The sequence below is a fragment of the Oncorhynchus gorbuscha genome, linkage group LG15 (assembly GCF_021184085.1).
Source record: "Oncorhynchus gorbuscha isolate QuinsamMale2020 ecotype Even-year linkage group LG15, OgorEven_v1.0, whole genome shotgun sequence".
Taxonomy (NCBI): domain Eukaryota; kingdom Metazoa; phylum Chordata; class Actinopteri; order Salmoniformes; family Salmonidae; genus Oncorhynchus; species Oncorhynchus gorbuscha.
In genome coordinates this window covers 57,584,315-57,610,336 of record NC_060187.1, presented here as the reverse complement: position 1 = coordinate 57,610,336, position 26,022 = coordinate 57,584,315, and the positions used below count along the sequence as shown (strand labels likewise).

Genomic DNA, 26,022 nt, shown 5'->3' with positions numbered 1-26,022 from the left:
GAGCCACAAAAAAAATTAGCGCAGAAATTCTGGGTGGTTATGTTTCATATTTCATAACCCCATTTTTTTGCATTCCCTGTATGCAGTGATTGATGAGGGAGAGAATGGGGAAAGAGAGAGGGAGAGAGAGAGTGAGGGAGGGAAGTAGAAGAGCAAGGAGGGGAGAGAGTAGAGGCTGGGTGGGTGACACTCCCATCTTTGGCCAGTTTGAGGTGGCGTGTCCACGTCTGTCCCACCCCTCTCAACCTGCCTGCCTGCCTGCCTGCCTGCCTGCCTGCCTGCCTGCCTGCCTGCCTGCCTGCCTGCCTGCCTGCCTGCCTGCCTGCCTGCCTGCCTGCCTGCCTGCCTGCCTGCCTGTGTGTGTGTGTATCTGGGCCATCCATCTATCAGTGTGTGTGTGCGCGTGTGTCTGGGCCTTCTATCAGTGTGTGTGTGTGAGCCGTCTATCAGCTTATCTAAGGTTCCCGCAGCCACGTGGCTGGACAGATAACCGCTCTAAAGGGGGATGAAGAGGGCTGTATCACAAAGGGAAATGTAGTTACCGTTGACAGAAGCTTGACGTATCGTTGACAGGTGGATATGAGAGTGAAGAGGAGACCAGGGCTGAGAACCATTACAGTCTGCTTGTTATGCTAATGTTTCTGGCTATTCATGTACACCTGTATGTAGCCCACTTCCGCCCATGCAGTTGATGGATTTGGCTGTTGGTGGTCAGCTGGGTCACTGCAGGTACAAGTTGCCCTCAGAAACAGTTTTATGCACCTGGGGAGAAGGGCACAAATTGGAACTTGGATATGTATCTTAGCCCAACTTCAGCCTATGGTACTACATTGGGGTGCTGTTCACTGGGGGTAGGGGTATAGTTTCCAAAGTTCGCTGTTTTTTCCTCTTTGAAGGATTCCTGGAATCGGCAGGGAATTAACTCTTGATGGAATTCCCCAATCTGGAATTCTTTTGAACAACAAAAAAAAACCGAGACATTTTGGGGAATTTTCCAACCCAAGTCGGGACTGTAGCAGCAGGGGTGGTGTGGGAGGTTAGCGGTGGCCAGCAGGATTTGTGTGTCAGGGGGGATGATTGTAGGTCAGGACGCGGGGCCCAATGTTTAGAATTCTGACCGTATGAGGAGTGCTGAACTCAGAGCCAGCAGATAGACCAGAATGAACCCAGCACGTCTGTCTCCCTCAGTTTCAGTCTCTCTGCATGCGCTTCTCTCTGTGTCTGTCTGTCTGTCTGTCTCGCTCAAATCAAATCGGTACTGAGTCAACCTGTTAGTCAAGGTAATTGAAGTAATATGTACACATAGGTAGAGTTATTAATGTGACAATGCATAGATAATAACAGAGAGTAGCAGCGGCGTAAAAGAGGGGGTGGGGGGGGGGGGGGCAATGAAAATAGTCTGGGTAGCCATTTGATTAGATGTTCAGGAGTCTTATGGCTTGGGGGTAGAAGCTGTTTAGAAGCCTCTTGGACCAAGACTTGGCGCTCCAGTACTGCTTGCCGTGCTGTAGCAGAGAGAACAGTCTATGACTAGGATGGCTGGAGTCTTTGACCATTTTTAGGGCCTTCCTCTGATACCACCTGGTATAGAGGTCCTGGATGGTAGGAAGCTTAGCCCCAGTGATGTACTGCCGTTCGCACTAACCTCTGTAGTGCCTTGTGGTTGGAGGCCGAGCAGTTGCCTTACCAGGCAGTGATGCAACCAGTCAGGAAGCTCTCGATGGTGCAGCTGTAGAACCTTTTGAGGATCAGAGGACCCACGACTGTCTTGGTGTGCTTGGACCATGTTAGTTTGTTGGTGATGTGGAGACCAAGGAACTTGAAGCTATCAACCTGCTCCACTACAGCCCCGTCGATGAGAATGGCGGCGTGCTCGGTCCTTCTTTTCCTGCTGTCCACAATCATCTCCATTGTCTTGATCAGGTTGAGGGAGAGGTTTTTTCTCTCTCTGTCTCGATCTCCCTGTGTTTCTCTCTCTAGCTTTTTTCTCCCACTCCTTTTGACTCTCTTTCTCTCGTATTTTGGGCTTTTCTTCTCTCACACACCCAGTTCTTGTCACTCAGTCCCTTCACTTCCTTTCCTCTCTTGCTCTATTTCACACTTTCAGTCACTTTCATTCCTTTTCTCAAAAGTACCACCTTTTAGCACTCATTTCGCCATCCCTCGCTCATTTATTCCCTCTCCTTTCATCCTCTTTTGATGTCCTGTTTCGTCTCTCCTTCCTCCTCTCTCTTCAGTCATTCTTTCATTACTAAAACGAGCGTGATATAAACGCCTCTCTTTTATTCTCCCGAAATGCCGGTCTTAGAGTTGTCTCTGGTCTCTGGCTGTATCTGACTGACATTTCCACAGGGAGAGTGGGGGGAGTTATGGTTGCTATAGTTGCCTTTGACCACAGGTGTGTCCATCATTGATGGACAGCCAGGCTAGGGTTACAGTTGGCTGATATAGCGGTAGGTTCAGCTCTGTATCCAGTCTGATGTACCCAGAAAAGAACCATACATGTGTGTGTGTGAGAGAGAGAGAGAGCAGACGAAGAGACAGAGAAGGAGAGGGAGATGAGTGGATTAGAGCTTCCAAGCAGGACTGGAAGCCAGACTTGGCTGCACTTCAGCTACTCTGCTCACTTCAGCTCAAGTGTGCGTCCATTAGTGCACTCAGAAACTCATACAGTCACACAGTCACACACACACACACACACACACACACACACACACACACACACACACACACACACACACACACACACACACACACACACACACACACACACACACACACACACACACACACACACACACACACACACACACACACACACACACACACACACACACACAGAGTTTTGTATTGCTATCCTTGTGGGGACCAAAGAATTGCTTCCCATCCAAAATCCTATTTTCCCTAACCCTAAATCTAACCTTAAACCTTAACCTAACCATAACCCTAACCATAACCCTATGCCTAACTGTAACCCCTAACTCTAAACCTAACCGTAACCCCTAAACCTAACCACTAACCCTAAACCTAACCTTAACCTCTAAACCTAACCCTAATTGTAACCCTAAACCTAACCGTAACCCCTAACCCTAATTGTAACCCTAAACCTAACCATAACCCCTAACCCTAATTGTAACCCTAAACCTAACCGTAACCCCTAACCTTAATTGTAACCCTAAACCTAACCGTAACCCATAACCCTAATTGTAACCCTAATTGTAACCCTACCCTAAACCTAACCCTAAACCTAACCGTAACCCCTAACCCTAATTGTAACCCTAACCCTAAAACTAACCGTAACCCCTAACCCTAATTGTAACCCTAACCCTAAAACTAACCGTAACCCCTAACCCTAATTGTAACCCTAAAACCCCTAACCTAATTGTAACCCTAAACCCCTAACCCTAATTGTAACCCTAAACCGAACCGTAACCCCTAACCCTAATTGTAACCCTAATTGTAACCCTAACCTAAACCTAACCGTAACCCCTAACCCTAATTGTAATCCTAAACCGAACCGTAACCCCTAACCCTAATTGTAACCCTAATTGTAACCCTAACCTAAACCTAACCGTAACCCCTAACCCTAATTGTAACCCTAAACCGAACCGTAACCCCTAACCCTAATTGTAACCCTAATTGTAACCCTAACCTAAACCTAACCGTAACCCCTAACCCTAATTGTAACCCTAAACCTAACCGTAACCCCTAACCCTAATTGTAACCCTAATTGTAACCCTAACCCTAAACCTAACCGACACAATGACCCCACTTGTCAGAATAGTCCTTGTTTTACTATCCTTATGAGGACTTCTGGTACCCACAAGGCTATTTAAACTAACACACATACATGCATAGACACATACACCCGCAAAATCACATGTTCACTGTAAAATTCACACACAGTATATAGCCTACTTTCGTGCAAATAAACAAAACCACAGGCACACAAAGACCCGTCTTCCCTACACATATACCTCATTTCACTCAAGTTCTACTCTGGTCTAGACTCACTCACACACATACTGTATGTTACAGTTACTGTCAAACCACACCCACACACACAACGTATCTTATCCCACCAGATTGCTCAGTGCTTCCCGACAAAATAAATAATTAAATGAGAGCAATAACAGCTTCCGAAAAAAGATCCCTCAATTAGAACAGAATGGGTGAATGGGGTGAGGCGGGGGCTGTGTGTGTCGGGTGGGGGAGTGGTATTTCGGGAACTCAGACACACACTATTACATAAGGGAGAGCATGACCCAAGAAGGTTTTATGCAGTTGTGCAACGTTAATTTGTCCCCCCCCCCTTTAGCAATCAGCTTAGCAAAATTATTTTCTCAAATACTTACAAGTGATCCATGCAGACGGACCAACAGGGGAGGCAAATACATCAGTGCTGTAGAAGAGAGGGTGTGTGCGTGCGTGCGTGCGTGCGTGCGTGCGTGCGCGCAGGACCACATGGCTGAGGTTAAGGTGTGTGTAGCTGAAGTTGTGTGTGTGTTTGTCTGAATGTTATGAATGTATGTTTGTCATAAGGGAGAGATTGTTTGGTTGTTGCATTATGTACTGTATGTGTGTGTGATTATGGTATTTCTGTCATAAGGGAGAGGTCGTTGGGTTGTGTTACTCGTGTGTGTGTGTGTGTGTGTGTGTGTGTGTGTGTGTGTGTGTGTGTGTGTGTGTGTGTGTGTGTGTGTGTGTGTGTGTGTGTGTGTGTGTGTGTTTGGACGTGAGTGTGTGCAATCTCAATGTGATTGCCTGTCTTGTACATGAGACGTCTAGGCTGCTTCAGATTTTCATGGACCCACCTTTTCACACTCCGTCGCTAGCCACTCTATCATTCCATCTTTTCCTCAGTCCTCCCTCAAATACACTGTTCCAACAGTCTTATAGCCTACTTGCCAAAATCCTCTGTCCTCTATCCACCCAGCCCCATTTGCATCTGTGCGGTCACGTGGTCCCCGAGCAGTGAGTGGGCCGTACACGCGTCTCATTTCTGTCTGCATGTCATCTGAGGCTTCAGTCTGTTTCAGAGCACTGTTGGCATCGGGCCAGTTTGCATCGCTTAGTCTCGCTATCCTCCCGTGTTAGCGAGGCTAACGCTGAGCCACGCTAGGCAGCTCTGTGCTGGTCTCACACATTCTTTATAGGGACAAATGCAGCATCCCATCATCTGTTTGTGTGTTAAAATGCTAACGCTACCAGCAACAGATGTACGCAAAGAAGTTATTCAACCGCCTAACCCGCTAAGCACGCAAGCCACCATTGCATGAGGGACAAATGGTGCCGTGCTTATATGGGTCCTGGGTAGTGTTCATTATGACACGCTGCAGAAAATGCATTTTGCAACAGAAAACCTAAATGAGTGTTTCTTGTTGGATAACTCCATGTAGTCCTTCCCTGTTTCAGTCTATTTTCTTCCATTTGGTACCTAATGAACACGACCCAGCTCTATAGAAGGATACAGTCAAATGTTTACCATTATTCTAGTAAATGTCATCCATGTTGTTTTCAATATTTAGCATAGGACATCTCTGCACTGGGGCTGTGCCCAGTGAAGGAGATCAGAGACAGATTGGGAAAACGGATGAGGAGTGAAAGTCTGTAGCAGAGACGTGTGTGTCTTTGTGTCTTTGTGTCAGTCTGTGTCTACATCTGAAGACATAGGCCAGTAGCTACATAGCGCCATGGACGAAAGCGCAGGCAAGTGACACTGATGGAGAGAGGGAAAGAGAAGAAATGAATGTGGAGGCTCCAGAGTTGGAGAACATGGAACAAGTGAAGAAGAAAATGACACGCCAGCAATCTAGAGAAGTGGGAGCGATAGATTTGGAGCAAGAGAGACAAAAAAAGAGATAATGAAGATAATGTGAATGAACGGAGTGAATGAAGTGGGAAGAGATTTGGAGAGAGTGAATAAGAGACAGGGCGAGGGGGGGGCAGGTGGAGGGAGAGAGTGTGAATAAGAGACAGGGCGAGGGGGGGCAGGTGGAGGGAGAGAGAGTGAATAAGAGACAGGGCGAGGGGGGGCAGGTGGAGGGAGAGAGAGTGAATAAGAGACAGGGCGAGGGGGGCAGGTGGAGGGAGAGAGAGTGAATAAGAGACAGGGCGAGGGGGGGGGCAGGTGGAGGGAGAGAGAGTGAATAAGAGACAGGGCGAGGGGGGGGGCAGGTGGAGGGAGAGAGAGTGAATAAGAGACAGGGCGAGGGGGGGGCAGGTGGAGGGAGAGAGAGTGAATAAGAGACAGGGCGAGGGGGGGGGGCAGGTGGAGGGAGAGAGAGTGAATAAGAGACAGGGCGAGGGGGGCAGGTGGAGGGAGAGAGAGTGAATAAGAGACAGGGCGAGGGGGGGCAGGTGGAGGGAGAGAGAGTGAATAAGAGACAGGGCGAGGGGGGGGGCAGGTGGAGGGAGAGAGAGTGAATAAGAGACAGGGCGAGGGGGGGCAGGTGGAGGGAGAGAGAGTGAATAAGAGACAGGGCGAGGGGGGGCAGGTGGAGGGAGAGAGAGTGAATAAGAGACAGGGCGAGGGGGGGCAGGTGGAGGGAGAGAGAGTGAATAAGAGACAGGGCGAGGGGGGGCAGGTGGAGGGGAGAGAGTGAATAAGAGACAGGGGGGCAGGTGGAGGGAGAGAGAGTGAATAAGAGACAGGGCGAGGGGGGGCAGGTGGAGGGAGAGAGAGTGAATAAGAGACAGGGCGAGGGGGGCAGGTGGAGGGAGAGAGAGTGAATAAGAGACAGGGCGAGGGGGGCAGGTAGAGGGAGAGAGAGTGAATAAGAGACAGGGCGGGGGGCAGGTGGAGGGAGAGAGAGTGAATAAGAGACAGGGCGAGGGGGGCAGGTGGAGGGAGAGAGAGTGAATAAGAGACAGGGCGGGGGGGCAGGTAGAGGGAGAGAGAGTGAATAAGAGACAGAGCGAGGGGGGCAGGTTGAGGGAGAGAGAGTGAATAAGAGACAGGGCGAGGGGGGCAGGTGGAGGGAGAGAGAGTGAATAAGAGACAGGGCGAGGGGGGGCAGGTGGAGGGAGAGAGAGTGAATAAGAGACAGGGCGAGGGGAGGGGCAGGTGGAGGGAGAGAGAGTGAATAAGAGACAGGGCGAGGGGGGGCAGGTGGAGGGATAGAGAGTGAATAAGAGACAGGGGGAGGGGAGGGGGCAGGTGGAGGGAGAGAGAGTGAATAAGAGACAGGGGAGGGGGCAGGTGGAGGGAGAGAGTGAATAAGAGACAGGGCGAGGGGGGCAGGTGGAGGGAGAGAGAGTGAATAAGAGACAGGGCGAGGGGGGGCAGGTGGAGGGAGAGAGAGTGAATAAGAGACAGGGTGAGCGGGGGGCAGGTGGAGGGAGAGAGAGTGAATAAGAGACAGGGCGAGGGGGAGGCAGGTGGAGGGAGAGAGTGTGAATAAGAGACAGGGCGAGGGGGGCAGGTGGAGGGAGAGAGAGTTAATAAGAGACAGGGCGAGGGGGAGCAGGTGGAGAGAGAGAGAGTGAATAAGAGACAGGGCGAGGGGGGCAGGTGGAGGGAGAGAGTGTGAATAAGAGACAGGGCGAGGGGGGGCAGGTGGAGGGAGAGAGAGTGAATAAGAGACAGGGCGAGGGGGGCAGGTGGAGGGAGAGTGAGTGAATAAGAGACAGGGCGAGGGGGAGGCAGGTGGAGGGAGAGAGTGTGAATAAGAGACAGGGCGAGGGGGGGGGCAGGTGGAGGGAGAGAGAGTGAATAAGAGACAGGGCGAGGGGGGGCAGGTGGAGGGAGAGAGAGTGAATAAGAGACAGGGCGAGGGGGGGCAGGTGGAGGGAGAGAGAGTGACAGAGGAGAAAAGGGGGGCTGAGTCTGCTTTTACGGCGGGGTGATTGCGTGACTGAGAGGAGAGTGCAGTGCAGTGTATAATGCTCTCAAGACGGATATTAAGACGTGCTGCCCGACTCAGTCTCCCTCCCTTCATTCTCTCCTCCGTTCTGCTCCTTCTCTCTCTCTCCCTTCATTCTCTCCTCCGTTCTGCTCCTTCTCTCTCTCTCCCTTCATTCTCTCCTCCGTTCTGCTCCTTCTCTCTCTCTCTCCATCTCTGCTAATGATCCACGCGTCTTGCCACACAGCCAGGCTGAGTGATACCCACTGACAGTACCACTCAGGCGGAAACTCTGCAGCCCCCTTCTAGGAGAAGAGGCAACACACACACACACACACACACACACACACACACACACACACACACACACACACACACACACACACACACACACACACACACACACACACACACACACACACACACACACACACACACACACACACACACACACACACTAGATGGAAAGCACCATACATTCAATGTCACGCAAAGATGTTGATTAACACGTGAGAGCATATTTGAACCATCACATGCACAACCACATACAGCTAACCCAAATATATAGAAGCACATTCAACAGTACTGATATACTGATATGAGTGCAGCATGAGCCCATACAGCCCTGTACACCCCCTATGAACCAGGTCTCATTTCCCCGTTCAAACTGTAATCCGGTGGCCCGCCCAGCCATGACTGCAGCTGAGAGGGAGAGAATTTAGGTAGGTCAAGAATTAGGTCATAGGCCTAATAGGAGCCCACTCCTCCAATTAGCGAGTGGATTACGCAGGGGCGTGTGTGCATGTGCGTTAGCACGCTGGCCCGCTCCAGCCCCTCCTAATCCGGCCACGGCCTCTATGGTAACATATGAGTAATCCTGGGTCCTGGGAAGATTTAGTAACCCACATTTCCCGTTCTTCTGCTCACTAATCCTCTCCTGACTTCACCAAAAACAACGTGATATCTTCAGGTGCAGCTGATTGTGTGTCGTACACTTTGAGTTGAGGAGAATGTTGAGGGGGAGTTAGGGTTTCATTAGTAGTTGAAGTGGTCTTACTTTCAAAACGTTACTGCACGGTTCACAGTCAATAAGTAGTCCCGAAAATAAACTGAATTTAAATGTTTTCCCTTTTGCTTTACTTTTCCCCTTTATTTTGTATCTTCAGTGAATCGGGGATTGTGCATAAACTTCTCAGCATAATGCTTTCTTCAGTGTGGGGGTTTATCCCAAATCTATTAGCCATTTTTGGTTTTACGCATCTAATCAACAAGGCCGGAATAGTGCATTGGTTTTCTCTACAGCCCGACAGCTGACCACATTCTATATGAGACATTTCTATGTTTACATTCTATATGAGGCATTTCTATGTACAGGTTTTGGAGACAACGTTCAGTCTATTGCAGTTTTAATGTTGGTAGGTTATTTATACGTTTGCCTGCATGTACAGTATGCACATTTTGACATGAACGTTGTTAAAGCATAAGTGTGTCGTTTGGTGTAGTGCCCTTAAATAGCCCTAGAACAGAAACTTCAGTGTACAGTATAGCTCTGAGGGGTTGTGTGGGTGAGAAGGTAAGAGGGTTACCAGTCAGCACGCACCAACAGGGAGTGCAAGGGAGATGGAGAGACAGAGAGAGGAAGGAACGAGAGGAAGGTAACAGAGGGAGAGATAGAGAATGAGAGATGGAGAGGGAGGATGAAAAAGTGAACGAGAAGTGGAATAGTGGGGATATCCTTAATGAAGTTTTCAGGAGCCTCTTAAAAGGTCACGGCATGTCTCTACATCCCCCTCCCCAATACCTCACTTACCCCCCCCCATCGCTATCTATCCCGCCATCAGCCCCCATCTGTGTCCATTAGCCATTCATGAACCCACTCGTAGCCACTCATTAGGGAGGGAAGGGGTTTGAAGCGATTGCATTCAGAGGAGAGGAGTCTGTGACCGGAGCATACTGATTAATATTTCAGCGTCTCCCGTCGAGCTGAGAGCAAGTTTTGCCCCGCTTAGGCTGTAGAGTTGTGTGTTTGTCTCGCTCGCTCTTTCTCTCTGTGGCCGGCTGCTCTCCCCTTCTCTCTCCCACACAAGTGAGCGATAGAGAGAACGACCCCCCCCCGAACACTTTCTCTACCACATACCACACACTAACCCCCCCTCCTTGTGTCCCACCCATACACACACAGACAAATGTACAGACACACACCACCAGACTCAAACCAACTCAAACTGACCTAATTGGGCTCTTTTTGTTTCGGGAAATGGATGGAGAAGACAGAGGGGGAGGGGTGAAATCCCCCATTCCTCTCTTCCTCCTTACTCAGAGCAGAGTGGTATCGCTCCTTCTCTCATTAATCTAGACAGTGAGACAAGTTACCCCAGCAGACAGGGTGTTCTGTGTCCTTCATCCCCCCCCCCCTGTTGAGAATCAAACTCTGCAATAAAGCCCCTCATTCATACAGTAGGTTGGCACTTCCAATCTTGAGGGTCAAGCGACCATAGAAATAGAATCCATTTCATTTCCATGGAAGCAACGTGGTTCATACATTGTCCACTATATAAAGCGCTCTCACTGTATGTGAATGCACTTTAGTGTAAAAGGCAAGGTACCTATGAATTCAGCATTATCGCTTGGCCATATCACTATCTGTACTCCGTTTCAGCAATCTCTTGAAGAATGAGTAAGTCCTGAATGAGCACTCTCGTCCTCTCCAGTGTTTGGCTTTTGGTTTGTGCAGAAATGCTGCTACAGTATGTTTGCTTGAGTATGTTGTGTAGTAGGTTCCCATTGAGCCGTTGTACTGCACAGTTGGATATACAGCATTGCTGTACAGTATGTGAAGTTGAAATAATTGATTGTTTGTTCATTCTCATAGACTGAATTTCCAGGAAGTGGATGGAATGGGCTCACTGGATGCGACATTTCCTTTCGTAGGATAGCCGGAGGCAAAGTCATTAATATTCATGCGTTATGTTGGGTGATTGGTTGAGCCTGCTTGCTGTCTGTTTAGCTTGCTCACCGGGATGAGCAGTAAGCACCGAATGACTTGGCGAAACCCAGCTTCAGCTTAAGTAATTGTGAAATAAATTGAAGTCTCACCAGCTAGCTGACATCTATTTTAGTTTCACTGTCCGGTCATTCATAAAACAAGTCCACTAAATGTTATTTTTACCGTTAAACAAACGGTCTGTTGCTTTATATGAGCAAGTTGACCCAAATCTATCAAAGAATAGGAAATTTGCGATTAGTTGTCTGAGTTAGCTAGCTACGTTTCAGTAATTTAGCTATCCTGCTGAATGCAGTGGTCAGTGGATAAACTAACTATGAATTGAACATATTTAGGTAAAAAGCTAGCTAGTAGCCGGTTGTTGTTGCCCATGGTGGAATCATATATATCCAGCTGTCTCCTGAAGTCTAGCCAATGTTAGCTAGTTAGCTAGCATTGATAGCTGAGCTGTTTTAGAAGAAAATGGCTGAGGTGACTAGCTAACAAGCCATCCTCGGCTGCAATGTTATTGGGGTGTGGGAATATTAGATATAACGGTCAGTGAAGTTGGTGGTTACTACTGGTTTTAGATTCGAGGGGAGAGAAATTGGCCGTCATTGTTTTGTAGTTTCGGTAATGGGCTGTGATGTCACACAGAAGGCTCAACCAATCATCCGACGCCTATCTTACGAAAGGTCATCTAGAACACTGGACGGCCGTATAGGCTCAAAGAGACGGTCGTAACAATGCGTTTACATAAAGGAATGTCTCAAGATGGCTCCATGGCGAACAGACGCCTCCAAAATTAAGATCCCCACCATTCACCAAGATGCAAGACCCTCTTTGATCCTCCTTTGTTCTCTTTCTCTATTTTCTTATTTTCCCTCCTTCCTTCTATAGCGGCCTTTTCTTGACCTATGATTCCGCATATACACTTATACCCTTTTCAATGTCATATGTAGGCATACACCATAGGTGGGTGTAGCTCTCTGCATCTCTGAGTAAGTAGACTTGAGTGTAAGTGTATAGCATGCGGTGTATATTGTTGAGAAGCAGTGGTTGGTGTGGTACACAGGGCGTTTAATGAAGTTCCCCAACACCTCTCCCCTATTAGACGGGTGCCCTCCACCTCTCCCTACTTCACCCCCCCACCCCCACCCTCCCTCCTCTCTCCCTAGCTGCCTTTCCCTCGGGGGGATAGTTGGCAGGGAGCAGGCTGGCTGCTATGGAAACAAGGAGCCTCCCTCTTCCACAGGTCTCCTTAGCAACTAGTAGCTTGGCATTGTGGTAATGAGCGTGCCCACTGTGCCAGGCTCTTTGTGTGTGTGTGTGTGTGTGTGTGTGTGTGTGTGTGTGTGTGTGTGTGTGTGTGTGTGTGTGTGTGTGTGTGTGTGTGTGTGTGTGTGTGTGTGTGTGTGTGTGTGTGTGTGTGTGTGTGTGTGTGTGTGAGAGGCATATGTGAATATTTTGTTTGCCAGTTTATGTGAGAAGATGAACGTGTGAGGGAGAAGCTGTGTGTTATTGCGTGACTGATACATGCGATATACGTATAGACATGGCTGAGTTTTGGTCTTCAGATCATCTGTACCTCACAAGTAATGATGGCTACCCTACTGTGGGTGCCTGTGTGGGTGCCTGCCAGCGTGCCTGCCTGTGTGCCTGCCCGCGTGCATGCATCCGTGCATGTACACGCGTGTGTCTTTCTGGATCTTTGGCCGCTTCCATCTGATTGCGATGATATCATTAGTCTCTGCGCTATGAAATTGCAAGCAATTGAAGGGACTGTTCAATGAATTCTGCGTGCCATAAGGCAACCCGCTGCCGAATGAGTTTCCTGCTCTGCCGATATGAAACCCTGAGAATGCTGTTTATTAAAGTCTGATCAGAGGTGTGTACTGACCTTTAGAATGCGGGAAATGAGATTGTTGTTATTATGAAGGAGATTATGGTGGAGAGTGAGAGGCGGAGAGAACCGCGTCGGCATCGAGTCCATTGTTGCATCGTCTGTTTCTTTGTATGTGGCAGAGGGTGGTTTCTATATAATCAAATCCACACTCCGCCCGCCTGTGGGCCGTTAAAAGACCTGACTCAAACACACACACACACACACACACACACACACACACACACACACACACACACACACACACACACACACACACACACACACACACACACACACACACACACACACACACACACACACACACACACACACACACACACACACACACACACACACACACACACACACACACACACACACACCTACTCTTCCTTGCAAAAATAAATCAAATTAAAAAAGCTGTAAAAGCCTCACTCCAGAAACGTGCATGACTGACTTTATGATAGCATGATGGCAGGCCCAGTGGAAAATGTGAGTCTGATGGATCCCCAGACGTTGGTCGAAGTGTGAGCTGTGAGCAGGTGGCAGGCCCCACAGGTGGCCCAACCCGTACACCTGTTTTGTGAACCCTCACAGGGGAAAGCGAAGTCTACCTCCCATAGCCCCTGTGGAAAACCATACCCTCTTGCACGTGCCCGCCCCAGCACAGGTCTTGCCCACGTTTGGCGTGGGCGTCAGATGTGATTACGAGCTCAGGCGGGGGGCTTTCGTCTCGTGGGTGTCATAGATGTCGTGTCCCCCTCACGCCGGCCAACTGGAAAACCGCCAAGACCATCCTGGCATTCCTTGGTGGATTTTCCATTCCCCTATCCTGGTCTCAGATGGTCTGCTAATCTGTTTGCGGCTATTTTTAGCCGTCAAAGCTCGTGCAGCTCTTGATCAGCAGTTCCAAACCGCTAACCATCCCCCTTGGTGCTTGTAGAAGTACACAGGCAGTGATTTGCCAGGAACTGGCTACAATTAGAACACAGCCAAGCAGGAATCCCTTACACCCTCTCCCCACAGACCTCCTGACTGTGGGCACCATGGCACATGGCAGCTCAAACTCTAAGTTGACTTTCCCTCTTTTCCCTTTGGAATGGCACTGAGTGGTGTATGGGATGATATAGAAATTCTGAAAGTGAATTTGTATTGTCGTAAGAGGGGAAACTTGCCTTAGTCAGCCTCTAATGGCTAAGGTTCTATGTCTTCGGTACAGATAGTAGCCAATGGTCTGTACTGTAGCTCAGCCTGGTTCCTAGCCTAGGTTTCTGACATGGCTTGCCGTGACTACACAACTAGACCTACTTGATAGTTCCGTGACTATGGACATATATTGGACCATGGCGATGATGATGGCATTGCTTGATTACTTTTTTTTTTTTTGTCGTTCAGCAGAGGATCTTCTCCAGAGCGACTTACAGGAGGAGCAGTTAGGGTTAAGTGCCTTGCTCAAGGGCACACCACCAGAGGTTTCACCTGGTCTGCTCGGGGATTCGAACCAGCAACCTTTCGGTTACTGGCCCAACGCTCTTAACCGTAAGGCTACCAGCCGCCCCGGTGGCGTGTGGCGGCTAAGTTAGTTTCTCACCTCCTAATAAGAGGTCTATTTTTTTGTTAATCTTTTCAATTTGGTCGCAGTCCAGAAAACAGGCTCGTCCATCTGCCCATCTGTCTCTCCTTAAAGTAGGCTCTCCTCCTCTAAAGGGATTTTAATTATCATCTGACTTTGGGCTTCCTTCGCAGGCAATAAGATCTGTGTTCCTGTCTGTACCGGTGCCACTTGGGATAGCGTGCCGTATCCGCTTTGTTACGTATAGAGCCATATTTTTGGTACCATTAGGCCCTTCAGTCCCCTTGAAGCCCTCCCATCCCTCCACTCCACCCCACCCCTGCAGACAGAGAATGCTGAATGCACCAACCCCCCTATTCCCATTAATCTATGCGCCTCTACATTCTTTATTTCCCTTCAAAGGGGGACAAGCCGAGCCGTGACATCAATCACTGGAAGCAAATATTTAGCCGGTGCTAATTTCCATCAATAGCCTGGAGACAGGCTTAGCTGACAAAACTCATTCCTTTGCCTGAACAAAACTGCTTGTGTTTGAGCCTCCACCTCCCCCTCCTCTGTAGATGCACAAACAGGCATCACAATAAACACAGCCAGAGCCTCTCCTGGTCCCCCTTGATTTGTGCTTATCTAATGAATGGCGTGCCATGAAGAGATACCCATAGACAGCAGAGGAGCATAATGGCTTCTTTCTGTATGAAATGGGATTGATAAACACCGATTGAGTACATGGCGAATGGCGGTAAATAGCTTCCAGACAGATTCTCGTCTTTGCAGAACGAACATGCCAGTCATCCAACCCTTTAAGTTATTTGAACCGGGTGAGTGGTTTCTTTTGGCGTTCCCACGTGAGCCCTCTTGTCTTTGGGCTCATCACTTGGTTCTGTTTGAATGAGCACACCCTCTCTCCACAAGATGGGCCCTAAACAGTTTGACCTGTTTCGTCCATCCCCTCTTGTGAGTATGTGGGGGGTAGAGGGGCCCCATTTTGAGGGCAGCCCATTGTGTGGCTCGGAGGGTTCTCACACACTGGGCTCCACGCTATGCCTCCACACTCCCACCCCACGACCCCCCTTACACCCTCTATCCCAGCTGCCCGCCTTGCCAGCCAGCCAGTCAAGCCAACCCAGATGGTCTATTGCCCCCACCACCCCGCTCACCACAGTCTCAACGGCAGATTGCTACCCTGGGAGGGGCGGCAGAGGGGACACATTGGCATTGTGCCAGGCTGGGCAACTGGGCACTGTCACCCTACTCACGCAATGCCGGGGGTACCCTCGGGCAAGGACATTGGAATGGGAGCCATATCGCCTTCACAAAGCTAGTCCAATAGAATATCTTCCTACAGACAGTCAGACCTTGATGTGTCTAAAGCCAAACCTTACCATTGAGGGCTATTAAGTTGAATCGATTCTCCAAGTTGAACTGCCTACTCCAGATCCAAAATCAAACTCAGTGGGTGTGTGGAGGGAGGACTGAGCAGGAATCAATGTGAATGGCCAGAACGCTGAGGGGCAAATTAAAGGGTTTGAAAGAGAGGGGAATTATCGACAATGACCAGGGCCCGTTTTTTTGTTCATTCTCGGAACATGAACAGAGCTTGGTCGATCCAAAACAGGAAGTCTTGTAGTACCCGGTCTCGGGAAAAGGAAAAATCCCTTTCTGCTGCTCTGAGGCCACCTGTGTTGGAAAGAGTGTGAACGTGTCAGATTTGAGGGTGCTAATAGGTTTTAAGATGAATCTGTGGGCAAAGAGTGCTGTGGTGGAGTGGCTTGGTGGGGAGCGAATAAAGAAGATGTACGTCAGGTATCAGGATCGTGGGCTCTAATGAGAGTTGAGCTCAAGCCGATTTGTCTCTCTGGGGCCACCGGGGTGCCACACCACAGAAATAGATTTACTAGAAAGGACATTCCCATTCAAGTCAATGTTACGTATGTGACGGGTGAACCGGCTGCCATATTGAATGTACCCATGAGTGTTCTGTGAACTTGATGTGGTCTGAGTGGCTTTGCCATTCTACTAATCATATTTGCATGTGCTACGCTGTCTTCCACTAGCTACAATTGTTCTATAATCGGACAGATGCCCTTTTCCACAAATAACAGTGCTTGGCTACTGCACGCTGTTTGTTGTTGCTTAAATACCCACTCTGTGATAGTTACATATTCATAGAAGTTTGATTTGACAGCCTTTGATATACCGCACAGCCTGTTCACTTAAGTCGGGTGGGATCAGGCAATACATTTGTGTGTTAGCTCTCTATCTCACGTCATTATTTCTGCCTTCCACCATTATGTATTGTATAAATTGGCAACGATTTGAATAGGAGATAGCTGCCGGACCAAGGGGGTTTGGAGTGTGTGCTCCGTTGTCATTCTATGTTTTTGTGTGCTACCCTTCATTTGTCTATTCCTCAAAGCCACAAACATTTCATGAATATTTAATAGACAATAACGTTTTTAACATTCTATTCTGCCGTAAACGAACTCAGAGTGAGGCATTCCACTTAGCTCTGTCAGATAGGAAATTGAAAGGGTGGTTGTATTACATGGCCTTGTAGATCATGGCTTTTCCTCTCATTGTCTTACATGGACAGGTTGCTTAACAACGGAATCTCCTTAGTCTGCCCCCTCATCTTCCTCCTCCCATTGATTCGTACCGTATCCAGGCTGCTCGCGGTGCACACGATGACCTGGCAGTGGACTGTGTGAGACGCCCAGCTGGGAGTGCCCCCGAATCAACTCCAGGATTAGCCCGGAATTGTCTGGGATTACTCGGAATGAAGCGGGATTAGCACCGGCTGCCTGTGACTGCCTGTTTTGGGGGCGTGAGTGAGAGGGGCATGGGCCGGCCATATTTCCCCTGACTCACTCCAAGATTGGGCGAGAAGCCAGGGCTAGGCTACTCCTACACACGGAGGGACACCTGTAACCTGGCAGGGCTATTCTTAGTCCCTAAACCCACGCCCAAACAGGATGACTACTACTGAGAAACTCCGGGTTTGAAAACAAAACAGAAAGGCCAGCAAACAGGAAGCAAACAGCTAGCTGACTACGCCATCATGGTCGACTTACCCACGCAATGGCTGTGTCCCAAATGGTGCCTTATTCCCTATATGGTGCTCCACTTTTGACCAGAGCCCTATGGCCCCTGGCCAAAAGTAGTGCATTATATAGAGCATAGGGAGCAATTTGGGACGAAGGCAATCTCTTAAATCTCTCCTAAGCAGGTGGATTCAGGATTCATCAGATAAAGAGGGCTTGGGGATGATGTTCAAATCCCTCTCCCAAGTCTATAGCGGGGGACTTTTTTTTGATCATACATGCTACGTTTGGAACAGATCAGAGATCATAGGCGGTAGCGGCTTCAACCGGGTCCGGTCCCATTGAAGGAGGTGCATTTTCATTCGGCCTTCAATCAATCTGTCATCTAACTTGGTGGACAGCATTCGTCATGATCTGATAAGGTAATGTTCTGGTGTGGGAGAGACAGGTGTACCCGGACCAAACCTTGCTGAGCCAGGCTGTTTGAGCTGGCTGGGTATCCACCGTAGTTGCTTGAACTGTGCCGAAAAGATCAATGTGAAAAGAAAATATGTGAGAGAAACACAAGTACAGTTTCAGTTGGCACGATAGTGTGAAAAGGGTAGTAGTCGGCGCAGGCACGTAGTTGCCCGCCCCTAACCGCCGACCGGGCATCCCCCACGGACTGGCACGGCCCAGATGAAAGGAAGGCTGTTTAGAGTTAGAGAGAGAGCTGCAGCATCAAACAACCAACGTCTCTCCCCATCCCCCCGCTACCCGTACTCTGCCTCCCTGCTCTACCCACCACAATATCATATACTCCCTCTCCTGCACGTTTACCAACAGTTGCCATGGTTACCCGATGCTCGAGGTGTCACAGCGAGGCAACCGAAGGGAGGCACTCACAGATCACCTGGATTCAGTCAGTCGCCGCTTTTCAGTTGGTGCCCCACAATTTGTGTATTTGTGTGTACTCAGATTGTGCCGCTTCGCCGTGAATACAAATGATGTACGACACAATGGTGCCGTTGAAAGTATGAACGCTTTAAATTACACCACATGTACCTCAATCTGAAACAATGGAATATAGTACTATAGTGCCAATGTAAGGCTTAGCCACACTAGGTGCTTTGGTTTCATTTTGCCGTTCAAGTTTCAGAATAACGCCGACAGCAAAAGCAGAACAGAACAACTGTTGTCAATCAATCAATATTTCTTACTGTTCACTTGGCCTTCACTTGCCCTTGAAGAAAAAGTCTAATGCACCTACAAATTGTTTTTGGAATGAGAAAGGGAATGAACAGAGTCATCTATTGAGAGTTTATCATTGAATTTGAGTGTACCCCCCCCCCCCCCCCCCCCCCCCCCCAAATAAATGTGGGAAAGGCATTGACAAAATATATATATATATATTTATATATTTATATATATTATATATATTTATATATATATATATCTATTCTCTCAGCAGGTAATTAATGATTCCAGCATATTATTAACAAACAAGAGACATGGAGAGAGGGAGAAAAGAGGATGAAAAGAAAGAGAAGCAACAAGTTGCAGAAAGCTTAGAGTAGAGAAGGCTATAAAGAGAGAGAATGGTGATAAAAGAGATACAGAGATAAAAGGAGAGAGAGGGCGAGGGAGGGGAGAAGGTGGTGGAGCGAAAGAGCGAGGGTCATAGAGAGACAGAAAGAGAATTTGGTGATAGAGAGAGTCTGTGTGGGTAGGAGGTGGTTGGTGGGCTCCATCCATTATTCCTGGTAGCTCCTAGCTCAATCTATCCGATCCATCTCCACACTCAGGCCATGGGAGAGGGGGGCTGGTGCTCGGGCCAGACTGGCAGCCACATCAAACACCAGCCCCAGCCAGGCACATTGAACCAAGGATTAGCGTACATCTACCAGGCGGAGGAGAAGAAGTGGAGAGGAAAGAGACAGAGGGAAGGAGGGAGGGATACCCTCCACTTCACAGAGATAAAGTGGACGTAGTGTCTTCAGTTCAGACAATCATTGGCACTCTCACCTGATAGATTGTACAAAGACACCCATTCTATTCATTCTGTTTCTACGCATTCAATCACATCCGATAGTTGAAATTCGGATCGATAACTTCAGAGAAACTGGACCCTGGTGTCTACAGTTTAGTAGGCAGACAAGGCACCAGTAAGTATTTTGTAGACCCACGATGGTGAGTTGATAGCAGCTCTATAAGCATGAACACAAACTGTCTGGTACGTATTGATCAGCGAAGCTCTTCTTGGAAGGGGAATCCACACACTCCCCAGTGGCATCAATGTGCGTGAGATAAACCTTTAAACAGTCATCAATACGGAGCAGCAGGCTTGGGATCAGATTGGCAGGTTGCACGTCGTCAAAGTCGCTGAAACTTTAGTTTCCTCTCCAGTAGACAGTTGTTTCATATGAAAAAGGGTCATATGCGTACTTGATTCAGCTGATGTCTACAGATGAGGAGTTCTGAGGCACTGGGACACGCACAAAGGTGACCCGTACTCATTGCCTGAAAGTCACACGCTGTCCTCACCCAGAGCTGAAGTGTGACGTTTGGTGGCAGTGGTGGGATTCAGTGTGTTAAACAGTGAAAATGCTAATATACATAATATGATGAACAATGTCATGTGCACTCTAAATGAATCAATCTCTCTCTCTCTCGCCCCCATCTATCTATCTATCTATCTATCTATCTATCTATCTATCTATCTATCTATCTATCTATCTATCTATCTATCTATCTATCTATCTATCTATCTATGTCTGCAGAACTCCATTCGACACAACCTGTCCCTCCACACGCGCTTCATCCGGGTGCAGAACGAAGGCACGGGCAAGTCCTCCTGGTGGATGCTCAACCCTGAGGGGGGCAAGATGGGAAAGGCCCCTCGCCGGCGAACCGTCTCCATGGACAACAGCACCAAGTACCTGAAGAGCAAGGGCCGGGTCAGCCGCAAGAGGGTGGGCAGGCCGGGGATTGGTTCTGAAGCTCAAGTGGGGCTCCAGGCTTCCCCTGAGCAGGGTAGCCCACCGGGGAAGGTTCTCCCAGGCAACATAGGGGGAGCTGGGGGTGTGGAAGGAGAGTTTGACGCCTGGACGGAGCTCCACTCCCGGGCTAGTTCGTCTACGTCGACCCTGAGCGGGCGTGTGTCGCCCATCCTGGCCGAGGGCGAGCTGGAGGAGTCAGAGGAAAGCGGGCTGTCCTGCTCGGCCTCGCCACACCTCTACCCTTCCCCCTCCTCCAGTGCCCGCTCCCCTGCCATGGGGGCCGTGGGAGGCCACTGTCCACCCGTGGAGCAGCTTCCCCAGCTGGCTAATCTCACCGGGGCGATCAGCCTGGAGGAGAGGCTCTTGGAGGAAGGCTACCACCATCATCATCCTCACCTGGCAACGGGCCACAAACTCCCCCCGGTCTATCATTACAACCCTGGGGTTAAAGGTCAGGGGTCGTACTGCGGCACGGTCTACAGCCAGGCTGGGATGGGCATGCTGCGCCACCACTCGCCCATGCAGACCATCCAGGAGAATAAGCCAGCTAGCTTCTGCGGCACCTTGCCGGCCTACTCAGGGACCAACGCCCTGCAGAGCCTGCTGACAGGGGGCCCTGGAGGGCCACAGCAGTACTGTGCCAAGGACATAATACTGGTCCAGGAGAGAGATGCCCAACCAATGATGGGGCCCTCCACGAACGGAGTGAGCACCACCCGTCACAGCCACCACCCCGGACACAACGGACATGCAGCTCACAGCCACAACAGCCACAACGGAACTCAGAGTCATAACCTCAACCCTGTGACCAACCACAACAACCACAACCACAGCTCTCCTCATCTTGGCCACAACCTCAGTCAGAACCACAGCAACCACACAACACACACACCAACTCGAGCCCCAGCCCTGGCCCCACGCATCAGCAGTGGCCACCTCCAGCCCTACAGCCACAAAGTCCCCTATCTTTACAGCCCCCCGTCCCACGCCCACCTCCCCGCTTCCACCACCCTGCCACCCAACCCGGCCGGCATGCTGGGGATGCCCCAGGACTCCTGCCACCTGGCCACCGCCCCCCACCCATCGCACCCCTGCCACAACACTTACCCCAGCCCCCAACACCAGGGAATGGGCAGTGGACTGTACCACCACCAACTGGGCATGGTGGGAGGCTGCACAGGAGGCAGCTACCATAGTAGCTCGTACCACCAGCCTCACCCCCACGACAGACTACCAGCCGATCTGGACCTGGATATCTTCCACGGGAGCTTGGACTGCGACGTGGAGTCCATCCTCCTCCACGATATCATGGACTCCGGAGAGGAAATGGACTTTAACTTTGACAGCTCCCTGGCGCAGGGGTTGGGCATCGGGATGGGCATGGGGGTGGGCCTTGGGATGGGCATGAGTGGACTGGCAGGCCCTCAGCAAGCCCACAACAACAAGAGCTGGGTGCCCGGCTGAGACATTTCCCAGAGTGCTTCAGGGCAGGCCTCAGAAAAGACTCCACTACAGAGAGTGCTGCAGGCCAGCCCTCACTGCCCCTCAGATAGACAGACTCCACCCCTCCTCACTAACACGTTGGGGAGCACTGTGCTTAACTGTGTCATTCCTGGACTGAAAACAGAGGAGATGGGACAAACACTCAGTCGCTCACTCCCCCATACCTTTCTGTGTTGTGCTATAAAATGCCCCGGTCCTATCTCTCCCTACCCGGACTCTCTCTGGAGACTGTAGCTCATGTCACATTGGTTTTTCTCACATCAGCTGTATACTGTGATGACAATCTCAACTGTGTTGTTGCCCAACCTTGTCCCTTTCTCATCTACTATCATGAGACCTGAACTCACCAAGCACTTTAAAACAAGTGGGTCAGACTCCACAGCTCACTCACATACAGACCCGGGTTCAAATACTATTCAAAATCCTTTCAGGCACTTTATCTGGGCTTGGTTGAGTTTGCCTGGTGCAATGGAGCCAATAGAATTGTCGCAAACGTGCAAACCCCACCTATCTTGCACTCCATGGCAGACTGCAGCAAACGCTAAATGTATTTGAAATATCTCAAATGGTATTTGGACCCAGGTCTTGTCACGTACTGTAGCAGACAAATTCATGCAGAGTTTGGCTGTTTGCGATGTGGGTACGGTATTTGACATATCATTTTGCGGAACAAACCAAGAAAGTGCAAGAATCCGGATCTATAGATACATTTGTGGCATAGATTTCTAATGGGGGTTGCTATGCTGCAATGTTTATAATTGGGGTTGCTATGCTGATATGTTTACTGCCAGTGGGAAGCAGGGAAAATGTCATCAAAAATGTCTGATTGATTGGTTATTTGGGCTCTTTGTTGTTGGCTCGTATTCGGTCAAATCAAATGATACATTTTGGGACAGACTTACAATGATCTGTGCCTCCTCACTGACCTAATTGGAAACTATAATCTGGTGCTTTACTTTACTGTGCAAGTGAAAGTGTATGTTATATTAGTTGGTCGCATTATGTTAATTGAATTAATCTTTGGAATATTCAGAAGACAAAATGGAAAATGGCGTATCACCTTGCCTCAACCAGGGTTTATTTTTTCCTTTGTGGTGCCAGCTTTTCTCTTTGACTTTGCTTTCTCTGTCTCTGCCCCCCCCAACCACCACCACCAACAGAGACAAAGTGATCATCCCTCAGACCGACCCATTAAACTGTGCTTGATTGAAATTCAGCGCCTTGCTTTTAATCTCCAAAGTGATGCTGCAGCCATGCATCACTATCGGGGATCTAAACGCAACAGCCTCCCCTCCCTCCCTCTTTCTCTCTCTCTCTCTCTCTCCCACCCCTGCAGTTGTCGCTAACGTAAATGTGCTGTTCTGATCACCGTGATTAACACATCGTCATCCTGGCCCGGAGGGAGACAACACTGTCCGCGTTTGTCTGTTCGGAAAGGACACCGGGGGGGACCACAAAAAATAAGTAAACGCAGGTTGATAGTAGGTCGACAGCAATATCATGCATAATCACATGATCATGTCCCTTTCCCAGTCCCTTCTGGGTGCGTGTGTCTTAAACGGGTAGTGTGTCTGTGTTGTAAGTCATCAGCATCGTTGTCACCGTCTGTATCTTGTGTTCCCTATCACATGTTATGAGGTCGTCTTGGCTGTGTTTTGGGCCTTTTGGGAGTTTGAGTTGAGACTGGTTCTCTGATATAAGGTACTGTACATATAGGCGGAGAGGGGTAGAAAAGACCGATGAAAACCATCAGCCAATCAGATTGGCATTCATCTCTGTCAAACAGGGTTGTTGTTCCTTCTTTACCTTCCTTCCACACATGTCCACGTTCAGCGCGATTCCTTTGTTCGTCGTTCTCTTGTTGTCGTTGTAATGTTGACGCTCTGAAGGGACATTTAGGGACAGGGTGTATATGGCATGGTGATGTGTGAAGGCGGACATCCGGATCCACACCCTATACGCTAGGCTACACTAGCCCCCATGAATTGGACCACGGTCTCTTTTGTAGCTCTAGCCACCATACAAAGCCTCGGGACAGGAGAGAGCCATGGGTCATGTTCATTAGGCCACACGCCGCACACCATTGCGAACCGCCTTAAAGCGCTTTGCAACGGAAACTGAAAATGTGTGTTTCTTATTGGACAAAGTCCAGGTTGTCCCACTCTGATTCAGTTCGTTTTTGTTCGTTTGATGTCTAAAGAACATGAACCAGCTCTCCTGTCTCCCTCAGTAGACACACTCTGCCGTGGACTGTACTGAATACTTCTAATAGGAATGTCCTAAAATGTACACCGTACTGGGGATTTCCTGACATGGACACCGTACACGGGGCATATCATTACAGCCAAAGGTCAAGTATGGCACAGACTTGCAGGCCCTATCCTTCGAGATCAACATCCTTTTTATAGGATGTCGTCTCTTGTTCAATCTCAGTCTGTGAGGTATGTGTGGAAGGTCTTGGCGAAAGGACCCCTTGGTAGGGCTATGTTTTAGCCTGCGCTAAAAAGGTTTAGTGATGCCCCGATATTGGAAAATAGAGTTATATATAATGTCAAACGTTATCATACACATATTTATTTATGAAAGAGGTGGGTCTTTGTCACCCCTGAGTGTGGTAGTTTGTGAGCCAACTCCAATTTCCTTTGCATTTTTTGGGTTCTTTGTTTTTCCCGCGTCACACTTCCTTTACAGTCGTAAGGATTTTATTTTGTACAAAAAATCTATATATTGAGGATATTGTATAATAGTTTTTAAACTCAAAAAGAAAATATGAATTTTGTCGTCTATTTCTTTTTTTTTTAAAGCGAATGTATCTTATCTGGTGACTGTTAAATAAATGAAATGAAAAGAAAGTATCTGTTTCATGCTCTTTCTACGCTTGTGTGGTTCCGTGTGAGGATTGGTCACAATTGTGTGATGACATTTCCATTGTCTTGTGCTGGCGTGTCCTCGAGTCCTTGTTCTTTCGTATACCTGTGTGAGCGAATGCATGTGTTGTGTTGCATATGAATTTGGTCTTTCATTTGATATTATCCAAGGGTAATCTGTCCAACAAGGTTCTCTTTTTGTACATGCAGCACACACAGACTCACGTTGCTTCCAAAGTGTGTGTTTGTGAACGACCAGGTTTTTGTTTTGTTTGAAAGAGTGTATGCATATGTTGATGGGTGTATGTGCATAAAGGAAATGTGTGTGTGTGTACTGTCTGTGTGTGTTTGTGCATATGTGCCCTTCGGTGTGAAAGCGTGTACTTGTATGCTAGTGTGTCTCCTTCTGTATGTGCGAAAGCAAAAATGTGTTTGCCTGTGTGTGAGAGAGATATGGGGGCGGGGGGTGGGTGATGAGGGGGTGAGTGTCTAATAAGGCTTGTCATCCCGCTGAAGCTGTAGGTTGGTCACAGCTGTCCCAGTCCCATCGGAGGCGTTGTCACAGGAGGAGAGTGCTGCGCTGCAGCGCAATACTGCCAGGCCCCATGGGAGCCTCCTCCACACACACACACACACACATTCTCCTCTCACTGAAATGTGCGCTTTTAATTGACTCCACTCGGCAGAGGCTCTCGGGAGAGAGGGAGAGCGAGAAAAAGAGGGAGGTGGTGGACCATACGGAGGGTAAAGCCAGAGAGGAGAGACCGAAAGAAAGACTGGAAAGAAGGAGGAGAGAAAAGAAGAGAAAGCAGACGGCCCAGCCCAGGTGCTGTGCCTCAGGGATGGACCAGTCTTCTGTTGCCACACTATCGGAGAGAGAGAGAGAGAGGCTATACATTCCGGTGCCATTATTCTCTCACTCAAACAGCTCAATGCAGGTCTGCTTCACTGAGCCCGGTGGTGGAATAGCATGGAGAAACATTCACAGGGCGAAAGGCTGTCAGGGGAGGGCACTGCTTACCAGGACCTATAGGTTCATATAATACTAGAATATAATACAGAACACAGATACATTTGATTTAATGCTGATCCCACGTGTTTCTACTTGGAATAGAGTATAGCTTTATTTCACTCTCATTGTAGATCCTAATATAACTGTCATTGGGATACATTATGCAGCTGCTCAGGTGGAATCAAGGTCCTCGTCTGCCGTAAATTGCCCTATCGACTTCGGTCCATTCTGTCCTGCTGTTCTTAGTTCACCCGGTTTAAAGGGTTAATATAGATGAAGTCAGCAATTCCCTGTAGCCTACTAATACTACTGCAGATCCCAAGTCAGACATCCAGA

At 49.0% G+C, this 26,022-nt stretch overlaps 1 protein-coding gene across 1 annotated transcript in view; it reads left to right on the top strand.

Annotated features, from left to right (window-relative positions):
• The window catches only part of LOC123997571 (forkhead box protein O6-like), a 44,363-nt gene extending 19,714 nt beyond the window's left edge, over positions 1–24,649 (top strand). The window contains exon 2 of the mRNA XM_046301949.1: positions 20,086–24,649. Within this exon, the coding sequence (XP_046157905.1) occupies positions 20,086–21,768 (1,683 nt within the window). The 3' untranslated portion in view covers positions 21,769–24,649. The remainder of the gene's footprint in view (positions 1–20,085) is intronic.
• The last annotated feature ends 1,373 nt before the right edge of the window (positions 24,650–26,022 follow it).